Source organism: Atta cephalotes (assembly GCF_000143395.1).
Source record: "Atta cephalotes unplaced genomic scaffold scaffold00028, whole genome shotgun sequence".
NCBI lineage: Eukaryota > Metazoa > Arthropoda > Insecta > Hymenoptera > Formicidae > Atta > Atta cephalotes.
The window spans coordinates 874,943-890,587 of record NW_012130092.1 but is presented as its reverse complement, the minus strand read 5'-3'; the positions used below and the strand labels follow the sequence as shown (position 1 = coordinate 890,587).

General features: G+C 28.9%; 1 protein-coding gene across 1 annotated transcript in view; it reads right to left on the bottom strand.

The window, feature by feature from the left end:
• The window catches only part of LOC105620631 (glutamate receptor ionotropic, kainate 2), a 147,708-nt gene extending 139,132 nt beyond the window's left edge, over nt 1-8,576 (bottom strand). Inside the window, exons 1-2 of the mRNA XM_012202121.1 lie at nt 8,501-8,576; nt 3,795-3,950 (exon numbers count right to left, since the gene is read on the bottom strand). Of these exons, the coding sequence (XP_012057511.1) occupies nt 3,795-3,950; nt 8,501-8,576 (232 nt within the window). The remainder of the gene's footprint in view (nt 1-3,794; nt 3,951-8,500) is intronic.
• Between the last annotated feature and the right edge of the window lie 7,069 nt (nt 8,577-15,645).

Here is a 15,645-nt window from a genome sequence, read left to right as displayed (position 1 = left end):
TGTTCTTCGAACGAAACGAACTAGTGACATAATTAACTTCGTCCGTAACCTAAACTAAATAATAATAACATCGTCGTATATATATATATATAATATATGTATATATATATATATATATATATATATATAATATGTATAATATTAGAAATAAATTTATTAATCAATATTTAAATAATACTTATAGTTTATGCATAGAGTAGATTTAATTTTGAATATCTCTATATTTTTTGTATTTTGTTCAAAAACGACATAAAGCTATTTTTTTCTTATTTATAGTTTTATCTTATTTATAGTTTTATTTATATCTTCATATCATCTGTCTTCTCATTGATAAATGTGTAATTCCTTTTTAAATAAGGGAGTTAATAGACTCATTTTTCATTTTTCGAATTTTTACAGATGAAATTAAGAGACTTATCGAAAAGATGAATTCTACACCAGTTACTACATATATTTAACTACCTAATAATATTTTAATAATAAGGGAAACTGATAAAACTAATATGAACTAATATGAAAAAAAATGCATTTTTCTAATGCATTCTCTCTAATGCATGCATCTGATTCAACTAGCCCCGGGACTGAGGTAATTCGATTAAGATTATTAAAATAAAGATTAATGTATTTTAAGTTACATTTTTGGATATATATTAATAAAACTTTTATAAAAATATAAACTTTTTTCAACATAAACATTCATTTCGCTACGCAAAACAATACTTCTTTTTGTAAAATTTATTCATTTCGTACAAAAAACACATCGAATGAACCTAATTTTCGAGATTGCACATAAGAGAACTAAACTTACCACTGAGGAAAATCTCTTTAAAGGAATAAAATTTAGAATAAGTACTATAAGAGTCGTCACTAAATGAGTCATACAGTTCCATGCTATGGTTAGTCTCTTATCCCCCATCCGTTCATTTTGTAAAAACATTAACAATATACAATAACAAAGATATATAAACAAACAAAATCTGTTGGACTTTATTAAGTAAAAACACTCACTATCTAAGTAGAAATCAAATAACTCAGACATATACGATTGTAAAACAAAAATTTTAAGAATAAAAATATTTACTTAAGTGTATGATTTTTAAAAATTGTGGCATAATTTCTATCATGTGTTCACAACAAGATGTTACGGCAGACTTAACGGCAGTCTGCATGCTCAGACACGTTTATGCGTGTCTCGCGTAATTTTTTTTTAATGTAGCCTCGATTATTCTATTTACCCTTATAGTCAACTGATTCCGGTCTCTCCTACTCATATATTTTAATAAAATTGGCCAAGATTTTTAATTTAAAACAATCAAATATAATGCAAATTTTATTTATTTGAAGCAAAAATGGCAAGATTTTATTCGTATTTAATATTCTAAACAAAATAGTCTAATTATATGTAAATTGATTGTCCTGTTTTATTTACATCTTAAATTATTAAAAATATCAAATTTCTTATTCGACTTGCGATATATAACATCTATTACATTAATATCTAGATAAAACATTAATATCTAGAATTCGAGGTCATATTCCTAATCCTACTGTACATTATTATCCATAAAGCTTAAATCTTGCATAAATCGCATTATATTCCCATTATACGCCATTGTTAACAAAGCTGGAATCTCATGTTCGCTATTATAACGTAGTATACTCTATTGTTAACGAAGTTTGAGTTACATGTCCGACAGAATGCTCGTTACTCCGCACTGTGCCGTTTCACCGCTGATTTACAGAGAGAGATAAATTTTTTGAATCACCCACGACAGCGAATTCGAACGTCGCCGAATGCACGACGCGATTGTGCTCGGCCAGCTCGGCCGTAGCGATCGACGTGTCCCAAGGAGATTTGTTAACTTCTGGCAAACAGAAGTTTATCAATAAAATTGCTTTCACGGTGTAATACCGTGCTGGAACATAGCCAAATTCGGCTATCTGGCTCCTATGCGCGCGCTTTGCGGCGGTTCACACGCTCGCACACATTCGCGGCTTGACCGATGCGCATGCATGCGACTCTAGTGTGCAAATTTAGAATGCACCGTTCGCTTTAATCATTTAGTAACTCGACATGGTAATTACGTTGGCCCTGGTTAATTCCATGCGCAAATATCCGCCGAGTTATTATTTTGTGCTGGACGTTATTAATTTTCTGCTGCATATATGTATAGTTAAGCGACTAACCGCAAGCTTGTATTATATGTACATATCATGTAGAATTATTTTCATATTGAACTTTCCCCCATGACTTTCCCAACACAGAAATGAAATTCGTGACCTATTTTCTGAATCAAGAGACAATTCTTCATATACGTACGTATATCACCATGCCGCCTTTCAAATAATATATGAGAGACAAACAGTTATGTGAAAAAACATGATATAAAATAGTAATAAAAAAATTAATCATATAATATTTAAGAAAAAATTAAAATATTTAGATGTACTTAGATTTTCTTTAATTTATCATTACTGCTTATATCTTAATATTTTGTCATTTTGGAAGAAATATCTCAACACATGTATAAAATACAAAATATTTGCAAATCATATTACTTATGTTATATTTTATTATTACAACGGTACAGTATATAGAACCATTTTATGTATATAACTATATCTTTAATATTGTATTATAAAAAGAAATTTAATATTGGTTTTATGAATAAAAAAGTAATTCTTTTTAATTGTTATACAACATTATCGACTTAAACATTAATTCACATAACTATGTAAAAATTCAAGTAAAAAGTTTATAAAGAAAAAATACCACTTTTAAATGTAATATTTAAAAAGTAGTTGATTTGCACGAGCTATTACGTTACATATTCGAGTGAAGTAAAATTTTTAACACGTTAAAACTAACTTCGATTCACGAACGCGGTGCACTAGACATGCCGAAACTGCAAGTAACAAGATTTAGCGTTAGAGAGGCTTCGCTTCGCCTGAGATAAGGATGTTAGGAAGCTGTGCTAGTATTGGAGAATGGGATCGTCACACCAAGAATCAGATGGTAGAGCTCTGTTCTAGTATTGGCGAGAGTGAAGCTTTACGCGACAATCTCTCGAATCCTTAATCGTGTAAATAGAATTTATTTCGCGCATCAAGCAAGTCACACAAACTCTCGAGGCAGTTTGTGCGATTCGATATACCACACCTATACATTAACACGAAGTTTCTCGACAAAATAGTAGTCCTTTGCTCGCACAGTATAAGTTGTTCTTAACTCATCAATATCGATTAACTTTTATCGATATCGTTAACTAATCTTCTATCCAGAATTTTTTTGATAACTTTTTTAGTTTTAAACTATACATTATTAATAAAAGAAGAATTTTTTAATGCAATTTTTCTCGTTTTTTTAATTAAAGTGAGAGAAAATTTTGTAATAGAAGCATATTGATAGAATCTTTTTTGGATTTTTTAATAACACAATATTTAAATCAAAATTTTAAAAAGCTAAAAAGTATGTCATAAGATTCATATTTTCTAATCTAAACGTCTGTGCATTATGTAAATATCTTTTTTTTTATTTAAAATATATTTAAAAAATATTTTACTTAGGTGCGCGGTACAATAAAGAAATAAAAAATTAAAGGTAGACACTAACTGGCAACGTAAATTTCAATTTTCCACGTTAAACAAAATAGAGGTAAAAAATGTATCACACTGATTGACACTGAGCGACGATGAAAATAGTTGATTTTTACGAGAAAATTTTTGAAACACCCAAAGCGTGGCAGAATCTGATATAATCCGACAAGTATTTCCGATTCAATTATGAAACTCACCTCGTTTCGAGGCGTGGAAACTATCTTGCGGCTGTATCACCTCGACCTGAGCGCTGAGGCGAGACTTGGGCAGGATGTCCCGGTTGGCGTTGATCTTCTCCGCAGCGTAGCGAAAGGCCACTTCCTGCTTGTCGTCCGACGGATGAAACAGCCCGCCTGGGAAATCACGCATCCATATTAAAAGGTGCTACTTTGACGAGATCCACGCGTGTACTACTTATTTTCCGTCTACAAGCACCATTACAGAATATCTTTATCCAACCGTCTATTTACTCGGTTTTCTGTTCACTAGAGTAGGATAAAGATTTATGGTCTACTTACGCCTACGTGAGATGATCCCAACTAGAACCGTGTTCCGTGTAACTTCACTGTACAATGTATTTTATGCGCATGTGTTTACATGTTACATTTTATATGTTCAGTGTCTTCGAAATAATTTTAATGTCTTTGGCAAGAATATTTTGGTATAAGTTTGAATATATGTATTTAATAAATACATCTTAAAAAACCATATTAATATTCTGAAAAAGATACATTAAGTACAAAAATACTTTTTATTGATAAGTTCCAACAAATTTTAAAAATATATTATTATATAATTTATTGATTCTATAAAAAAAAATCTTGAAAAATTTTATCTAGTATCGGCAAATTTTATTTAATGTCGTATAAATGAATCGTAAAATAAAAGATTTACTTTAAAAAGTAAAATATCAGAAAAGAAATAATAGTGCTAAATCATAATTTGACTGCTATGAAACAAAATTGGATTAAAGTTCGTAAAATATCTTTGTATTTAAATTTAAAATGATGGTATCCCAATCGAAAATTTCCATATGTAAACACAGATTTATTTTTTTATCTTTTTTTTTGATCGAGAAAAGAGATATGCGAGTACACGTTCTATTCGTTACTATTTCCATCATTTCGTGTCACATAAGTACTCGCGACAGTTTCTTCGTATGATTCGCTGATATTCTGCGCCTTCCAATTCATTCGGTTAGGAGAAATTGGCGCCATAAATTGATTTTAATCTCGTGTATGTCATAAAGTAACTGTACGAGCAGCTGCACCGGCTTGACTCTGCGATTTATAGAATTTGCGGAATAGATTTACGTCTCTCGTTAGCGACCTGCTATCGATTCTCTTTGGCATACCTCGTAAGGTACGTTGCTCAACTTGCTACGCTCATTGTGACAATAATAAACCTAATAATGCAAATGAGAATGAATATAGTTTGAAAATTTAACGCAAAATGAAGAAAGATGAACACACATTCTCGCAGTGGAAGTATAAATCCATTGCAATTTCTTTATCAGATATATAAAAATTTTGAATTAATACATCTGTAACACTTTCGTCAAGGAGAGAAAACGAAAACTAGCAAATGTGATTAAAAACGGGCAATAACGTTACACTTGCTACGAGTTTTAATGCATTCGTTCGTATTCTTATTCCATTCACCAATGTCATGTATGGCCAATAACTTTCTATATCGGAAAATTGAAAAAAGAAAACAATTTACGAAATAGTTACAAGAAAGACTGGAGTGAGAGAAATAAATAATAATTTTGTAGTTAATGACTTATTGAGCAATCAACTGAATTTGTGTCGCAAATATTGATAAATATTTCAAATGTGACAATCGATCGTAAAATCGTCGGAAACGTTGGAAAATAAACGTTTACATAAATTAAACGTTACCTTTTTTCAGGTCAGCTGCCCAATCAAATTAAATGAATTTAAATATTCATTGATCGCTAATAAATTATTTCGCACAGAGTGATTGAGAATGCCAACAACTGTCGCTTCCGTTACAATCATTACAACGCAATAAATATGTTAAATTGTTCCCACAATACATATTAAGACTCGTTCTTAGTGTTTTATATAAAATCACGCCATTTAATTACACGTGTGAATAAATGAACTTCCCATCGCCATGGCCGGTTGACTCAAATAAATCACGAAAAGTATTAATGACTATGGCGCACGCCGCTTTTAATTTTCACGTCAATTTGACAGCTCCCGTTTATAATAACGTTGAATTCAAAGCACATAATGAGCCGCTGTTCTAAAACAAAAGATTGTTTGTAATCCTGGTTATATCATGCGCGCAAAAGACAGCTTTGTGAGCGCATACATTACAAACTTAATTACATTTTTCTCGTATAACTATTTTATGTATAATCTGTTATGCATAGGCATTTGTGTACGTTTAAACCGTAACAAAATTGAAAAAGATTTGTATATCGTACTGTTACATTTTTTTATCAGAACAAAAACGGGTTTTTACTCTTTTTAGATTTATACTTTTCCTCATATCAGCTATTCAATTTTCAAACATAATATCCTTAAAAAGAAAGACTATGATGTAATTGTTCGACTAACAATAGCGATGGAAAAAGCAGATAAAAATGTAGTAGAAGAAAATTAAACGAATTAAACTGGCACCGAAAAAGATATCGCGAAAAGTTAGAAAAATAAGAAATGTGAAACGCTTAAAATTCAATCGGTGTAATGTAAGCTAAAAGAATTTCTAGTTTTCTCTCTCTCTCTTGTTTTAGTCTCTCTTTATACTATTTCGTAAATTTCTTTCCTTTTTCAGTTTTCCGATACAGAAAGCTATTGGCTATACACGGCATTGGTGATATGCCACACGGAACAAGCGTACGGACATAGTACGAACGAATGCATCAAAACTCGTAGCAAGTACAGCACGTATCTCCCTGAGCTCGGACGTGTATATCGATCTGCTTTTGCTTCTCTCTCGCTACCTTGGAAAAGAAAGCGTTCGGAAATTGAGTGCATCGTGAATTTACGTTTCGATAAAAGTTCACCGAGTATAGTCGGGCATTCGGTATCACGTACATCCACGCATATATCCGCGCGTCGTCGAGAAATGACAATCGTAATATTAAACAGTGACGTGACAGTTTTGCATGTGCGTAAAATATACGAGCTGTTGTTGTTTCATCATATTTTTAAGAGATAAAACTGCAAAACTGCAAAAAGCTGATATGCAGCAAAGTACTTCTATTATAAATTATAATTATTTTTCGGATATATGTAAATCAATTATTTTCGAAATAGAAACGTCGTGGTCAATATAACGTTGTATTACTATTAAATTCTGATAATAATAACGTTATTAACTTTTGTTTTATTAGTTATTGATAGCATGTACAATAACAAAGAATTTCCATTAAATAAATTAGATTTTATTTTCTATTAGAAAGTATCGATGAAAATTTTCGATCTCATAATTTCCTGTACGCGAATTTAAATATGTTTGTGGTTTTCAAGTAAAAACAAGCAAAATTTTTGCGACAAAATTACAAAATATATTTTTAAAACCGGTTCTATGAAAAGAGAATGTATAAAAATATTTTGCATTATAAAACAACATAGTAATATCAATATTTGTAAATTTATATCTTATTTCTTTATTATATTAATTATTATTATTTTAACATTATATTTATTATTACATTGCATTAAAATTATCTTATTAATTTATAATAACTTTTTAAATATTTATATAAAAGACTAATTTTGTTCTTTTGATAAAATTTTTATAAAATATAAATAGAATTGTAAAAATTTTTTAATATAAATTTTTGCGAGACAACGTACAAAAATTCTTAATATTTTTTTCGATTCAAAATATGTAAAATTATCGTTCATAGTCGTTGCGTATGAAAAATCTTTTAAAAAATGTATTATGTATCTCTTTTATATGTTATTTTCAACAGTGAGATTTTGTAGATTTTCGTGACTTGTAAGCGGAATGTGCTATATCAGTATCTGCTGTTCACAGAGGCAGCTACTTTCAATATATCCACAGGCAGATGGTTAGCGACATTTAACTGTGAAATACCTCTTGTTTATATATCCGCTACATGCGCAGCAGTACACGCGTGGTTGCTATCGGAGTGATTTTCTCTCTGACGCGCAACAGCCAGAACTTCGGTAATTGTCGTCGCACACGGTAAAATGCATGTTATCCGCGTCACGTTGCCTGTGTTTCTCTTGCACTACCATCAATGTCAATTAAATAGAACACCGTTAATAGCACACCCTTTTATCGCCGCTATTAATTTCAATTATTTATCTGGCCAGCAAAACATTTTCACGAAGCCGTTATAGTTTAACAATATTTGGCAATTGCCTAATACGTAACAATATGAATATAAACTAAGAATTGTAGATTGAAAACATAAGGCGATGTAATTTATCCAAAAATAGTTCTTTAATATATACTTTTAAGAATATAATCAAAAGTCATGATTACAAAAATTGAAATATAAAAGAGATATAATGAAAAGGAACAAAAATAATAATAATGTTAATTTAATTATTATACTATTATAATTTTTTTTATAAATAAAACAAGATTTTGTGTGAAAAAAATCACTTCAAATGCTTTTACGTTAAAAAAAAACTTGCTTTAATCACTACGATTATTTATCTCAATAACTAAGTCTACAATTAAATTCCACGTCAAATTAACTGAGAAATAAGATTTTGATTTCTGATTATAATATTCGTAAAGCTTCTACGAATATTATCTCGAAAAGTCAAATCCATACTACCGTTGCCTTACTCGTGGATATTATCGATCGAGACATTGATAATAATTTTACTGACGCCATTGAATGCGGTCGAAAGGGTCGTGGCTTTCACACCAGGAGAAAGATACTCACCTATCCTAATGAAATCAGGAAGAGCCGCAGCGTGGGCGGCGAGGAGCGCCAGCAGTAGCAGCCACCTCGCAGCCATTTCCGGTTCCGGTTCACCCCGCCGTCTCTCCCTGTGCCCTCCGTCGTTGCCTCCACCGCCGCTGTCTGTAACCTCTCTCTCTTCCTCTCTGTCTCCTCCGCTCCTTCGTTTTCTCTTTGTCTTCCCGAAGGAACTTACGCCACTGGAAAACAAGATTGGACAGCGAGTTCATTAAAATGCACACCACAAGTCTTCGTATTCGGTCTGAATATCTGTTCTCGTTTACAAGAGAATTGTATTTCGGGCGCCCAACGTCACCGATTACCGACACGAAATCAGCGATGATTGAGGAACATCGTTGCCTACGAGGATAGGAAAGCAATGAAAGGATAGACAAAATTGAGCGACGAATAGGCGATCATCAACGCCGAAATATTGCAGGCGAAATTGTAGGAATAAGATCACGAAACATTAATCAAATTAGATATTATCTTACATTAGTAATACAATTCATTGGCGATGCATTGATTAAACATTGGTTAGGTTGGTATAAAGAGAATATATTGGCTTTGGTCGTTACAACAACAACAATCTTTATAAAAAAGAAATGTATAAATAAATGTGAATTCACGTTACATTAATATTAAATATAGCTATTAAGATAGCTATTAAGATGCCCCTATAAATGATTCTCACAACCGTAATTCTTACACGATAAATAACATCTGATTAGAATATTCTCATACATGGTTGCCTTAACCGAAGATTTATTGCTGCCTTTCGAATAATATAGTTGCACGGCACTAAGATTTCAATTTCATTGCAATAATAGATATATAAAATAAACAACAACAGTATTATAGTACTATCAACTCGCAAAGAATTTTTATATAAAATAAAGTGTGTATTACAGTGTGTGATTTTTTTAATGCATATTTTTTAATGCATTATTGTGAATACAATTGTGAATAATTACGAATAATCCTTGATTTAAATGCATGCATTTTGCTACGCGTCAAATACACGTCTGTCTATGGACTATCCTAATCAAATATGTTTCTATAAACATATGTGCTTAACGCGCGTTATAATGTGTATGGAAAGGAGTTAATCTTGCCAGCTTTAGCTTCAAAGCACAGGATTTAACTCTGACCTAGAAATAATCATTACTGTTATAACCACACTTACCACATCTCCGGCTTTCAACTGGAAACTCTGGCTTTTTAACCAAATCTCCGGCACACGGAAACTCTCCAACTAACAGCTCAAAATTTTAATAACTTTTTTATATAACGTGTCAACTTTCTTCCGGTTTTTAGAAATATTTCCGCCAGGAGAGCTAAATTTAATGATTTTTTTTGTTTAGAAAATGCTACCAGGAATTTCAGTATTGGCAATTTCGAGACTGGTTCTCGAATTCTGGCAGGATAGTAAAATCTTTCGCAGAAAAACTGTCGATCTTAAAAACTAAAAATGTGGCAACCGTGGATGTAACATCCATATAGTAATTATCTTTGTTAAGGTTGGAGTAACTTGCAATATAAGTCACTTTCAGAATATTATGATTTTCATAACTTTTTTATAACACAAGTTAAAAACTGATTGATCAATCAGTCTTTAAACTTGTGTTATAAAAATCAGTGTACATTCTTTGTTACATTTAAATTATTTAAGATTCAATTTTGGTTTTGATGTCTGAACTATAATTAATATTAGAGTTTTTTCCTTTCTTTTTTCTTTTTCTTTGCTATTAACGTTTTACGTATATTAAAAGTTATTCATTAATTTCAACATAATTGACACTGATTCGTTGAATGGTCAAAAATTAGTTTTTGACTAAACCGATAGAATTTAAGTTTGCGATATAGTGAATTTTTGTTTCAGTAAACTATCTCTATTATTTTACAATAAATCGTTTTTGCTTTCTCTCTCTCAACAAATTTATCTTTTAATAATTTTAATACATTTTAGATTGTTAGAGTTCGTTTTTATAATATTTTACAATAGTTTCCGTTAATAGATGGAGGTGGCTCATAGAAATTAATTAGTTTGTAAAAAAAATTTTTTGTAATTACATCATATTGTCTCTGAGGATGACTGAAAAGTGAACTGAAATATGTAAGCGGATTAATTATTATTAAAGTTGTTTTATTAACCGTATTGGTTTGCACAAAAAATACCATGTTTGATTCCTATTGACCTGTTATATCCAACCATTTTGTATCAAGAAATCTTTAGGAATTAAATTATATATATATATATATATATATATATATATCACATCATATATATATATATATATATATATATATATCATATAAGTAATATCATACCTCGTATGCCAATTAAAAATATTATTAAGGTAGTCTAAAAGCTTAGGATGCTCGGAATGCAAGAGATCCGGATTCGACTCCCGGCCGAGGTAATATTTTCGCAATAAGAATTAATTATTTATAAATTTTAATTACAAATTTTTTACAAAACAATTTTATTTACAAAATTATTTACAGATTTTAATATGTTCAACATTATTAAGATCGTTTCAAAGATGCGAATAAATATAAAAAATTGGTTAAATTGCTAGTCAATTTAACTCGTGATATTACTGTGGTAATTTAGTAGAGTTAGTTTAGTAGCGTTTCAAGACCGAAAAATCATTTCGATGCGCGTTTCTGAGGATATGCATATGTAGTATATGAATTCACACAAAAATTCATACAAATATTAAAATCCAGCATTAGACCGTTTAAGACTTTGATTTCTAGTTTGTATTATCACATATACGGTCCTATAATATATTATATTGAACTTTTTTATATACATAGCAAAAAATAACATTATTATTCTGGGTGGTAACCTTTATCTTTTCTTTGTGCACATGTATATCTGTTTAAATACATGTATATCTGTTTAAATAAGATAATTATACTTAATACAGCCAATAAGTAGTGCAATTTTTGCTGAGTTCGACATTAAAAATTAAGGATCAAATTGAAAATAATAGGCAATATTTTTAAGTATTAATTGAAAATGTAATACATTTTCAATATTTATGCGAATGCAGTGAAGATTTAACTACCATTAAATATTTGACTACCTTCAAACAGCAAATAGATCACATTAGGTTATATCAGAAGCAATTACATTTTCAGCAATTATATTTTCATAATTATTTTTGCAATTGTGTTTACTTTATATAACCATTCCTTTAAATTATATTTATTATTATTTTTATGCGCAACACATATATATAACACATATATGTAAAAATTATAAATAAAATATTACGATTTTGACTTGTTTTGTTTTCTGATTATTTAAAAAATTTGGTATTTGTGGAAAAATTTACTTTTTTGAAAAATATTTTATTATAACAAAATTTATTATAACAAAATTCCAATTTGCAATTTAATAAAATTACTAGAATTAATTATCTAAAATTTTTTAAGAGTTGTGAAAAATAATAATCTTAATAAAATTTTTTTTTAATAAATTGATTGTTAAAATTATCAAAAAATCTGTATATCTATTGTATAATCAAATATCCAATCAAATTCATTTATGTATTTTATATGTAATTACTACATAATCTGAATAACACTACATTCTTAAAAAATAAAAAAAGCAAGAAAATATTGATATAATCAATTTTATACGATCGAAATTAGCTAATATAGTATCATATAGAATTCGCGCATTCGTAATTGCACCTATATATATATGCTACATCATTTATTATTGATTTTTGTAGTTTATACAATTGATATGCTCTGTTTTCGGCTCATATTATCCCTCGATTCCTTTCCAAATCTCATATACTACAACCAATATTAACAAATTAATTTCTGGTAATTAAGTCAAAGAAATTAATAACCTATTTATATTTGCATTAACCAGATAATTCACTTAGTGTGTAATATTAAAGTTTGTTATTAGTAAATTAATTAAATTGATTATTGATAATATATGATGCACATGTATTTTACACAACAAAAAATTAAAAAATAAAGTCGGTTATATATAAACAGCGAGAATCACTTGTAGCATAATGAATGAATTAAGATTTAAATAATAATTTTAATCTAATAAATTTCTCGGATAAAATTAATCATTTTCGACGACTAATGGATGTACAAGAAATAAGCGATGGTAATCTGTCCAATGATATTAATTTTAAATACAAAGAACAAAATGTTCAGCATATTTTTAATATATAACGTATCTTTATTGTTGAATATTTCATAGTGACGAAACGAGTCAATTGATATATGCGATTCTCTTTTTTCTGCCAGCGTTGACATTCTACAAATTTGGCGCTCCACCATGAAAAGCAAAGAGCACGATATTTTGGCGTATATTTACTTTCCAATACGTTAAATACTTCAGAAATAGATTGGCATACAGCCTTGATGTTTGCATTGTAACGTACATACAAAGCGCGATGTAGCGTACACAAGATCGCCGAGTTATCATTCGCCCTTCGACACTCGAGTGAACGGCTAGCCGCTCTGCGTGTTGCGTATTATCCTTCGAATCGCGATCGTTCCTCATGAACAATTAACAATTACCGAACTCCAACATCGCGATTGATTAACTCTCACGGTTAGCAACTCGATAACGGCTAACAATGTCGATTTATTGAAGCAGACATATTTCGCGCGATTCAATCATTTAAAATAGAAATTGAGACAGGACGTGTCCCGAATTTTTCACCAATTTAAATATCATTTCTCTAATACTATTTCCAAATTGAGAGCGAACTATCGAGTCGAATGATTCAAACAGAAAGCCATTATATCATTAATAATATTTCACGTATTTTGCGGAATTGTCGGATCGCGTTCGAGTATGTTGAGAATGCCATGCAAATGCCGCGTGATTATCGTACTCTGAATTAATCCGCGCGCAATTGTGATTAACAGCATTTCCATTAGTGTCACGTTGAGTTTGTGTCTCGAAGATTCCTGAGAAGAGGAAAAGGCCTAAAAGAGACATCGTTGATCGACGACAGAAAAAGAGTAAGATAAGTATACATATAAGATGAGTATACATTATTCATTATTTATAAAATTAGTGGGTTTGCGTCATTCAGTTGAGTGATTTAAATGACTTTTAGAACAAAGATTAATATTTTATAAAATTTACAAAATGTTATAAAAGTTTGAACTTGAAACAACTTTTTTCCAAAAACTATAACTATTTTATTATTTAACTCTCCGTCTGCATATTTTTTTTATTCCCTTCATCTCAAGCTCAAGTTTTTTACTGTCCTAGACTTCTAAAAAAACGTGGAAAAATTTAGAGGTATCTTTCAACATCTTTATTATATTATCAGACAAGTTTTTAACAAATTATTTTAAGAAGAGAAACCAGATTCTTTTATTTAGAAATTTAAAAGTATAATAATTTTACTTGTATTAAAAAAGACTCAAATTATAGACAGAGAGTTAAATATTTTTTTGTAAAAATTTTTGTAATGCGAATAAAAAATTTAATGTATAAAATAATAATAGTTTTTGATATTATTTATTTTAAATGTTATTATGACATATGTAAGTTTCATTATATATTTGCAGATCAAGGGAATTACAATGTAGCTTCGGTGTTATATGGAAGCTGGTGAGTATAAAATTATTGTTTATTCTGATTTGAAGTAATGTTCCGTTAATAGTATACATAAATGCAACGTCTCTCAGAATAATTATTTTGAAATGAATAGGTTAGGAAAGATTAATACAATTGATTAATTTTAGACTACATATAAATGGCGATTGATTTACTATGTGCATATTGAAATGCATATGTATAAAGCTTACAGAACTTGTAATTGACATATTATCGATGATTAGTTTAATCATTTACTGATATAGATTAATGTTACATTAAGCAGTAAAATAACAATTTTAGATGTGTAAAAGTTATTGCGTGTGAAAATTTAAGCGTAATTACAAAACTAAAATGTAAAATGTAAAATAAAGTAAAATAAAATCTAATAAAATAAAATAAAATAGCTAAAGTAAATTGATTTTTCTAAAAATGAAACATGATGAATTTAAAAATATCCCTCACATTTTTTTACTAAGCATACATTCTATAATGTATAGATTAAACTTTCAAGAAATAAAATTTCAAAAAATAAGAAAATAATAAAGATAAGATATATTAATAATAGTTATAATTAAGAATATTTAATATTAAATATATAATAATTACTATAATGTTTCTGAATTTATTGCTGATCTTTTTATTCATTAAATAAATAATGAGAAATAAGTAAAACAAGAAACCAATAAAACTGTAACAAATATATATAAAATGACATATTTGAAATGTAAAGCTTTTATTGAAATGTCTTTAATATTTGTATATCATGACAATAAAACGTGGAAATATTTACTCTTTCTCTTTGTTTATAATTTTATGTGACATAAAATAAATTTAATATCTATAATTCATAGTAGAAAAACGTTGTTAATATTTGATGCATATTTATTATTATACTTTTTCTCTTTTCTAAATATTTCTTTAAAAGATCTTCTTAGTCTTGCCATGTTATTCTAAAGTTAAATATTATTATTTAAATTAGTGCAAGAAAGTTAATAATATTAAAAAATTTTGTATTATGAATCGAAAACACAAATGAGGGAAGAAAATATTTCACTATCAATAGCTATTAATTAATTGAAAATAAAAAAACAATAATAATTATATTTGTTCTTGTAACAAATTTTTATTTTTAATCTTCCAAAATCATTCATATTTATTCGTAATTTATCTTACAAATATGATTTACGACAAAGTTTTAAAGTTACGATCCAAAAAAAGATCCAATAAAAAATTTATTACGAAAGAGAAAATTTTTTTTATGTAAATCATTTCAAACTTCATTAGTTACATTGTTACTGTAATTTAAATAAATTATAAATAATTTATATTAATGATGAATTGAAATAGAATTTATATTGTAATACATTAAAAGTAGTTCTGGGTAGCGTGTAATATAATAATGAGATACTCATGTTAATATGAAATTCATGAAAATGCATATTACGAAAATATAAAAATTTAAATTGACTATGTTATTGGTTGTGTGTGTGTGTGTGTGTGTGTGTGTGTGTGTGTGTGTGTG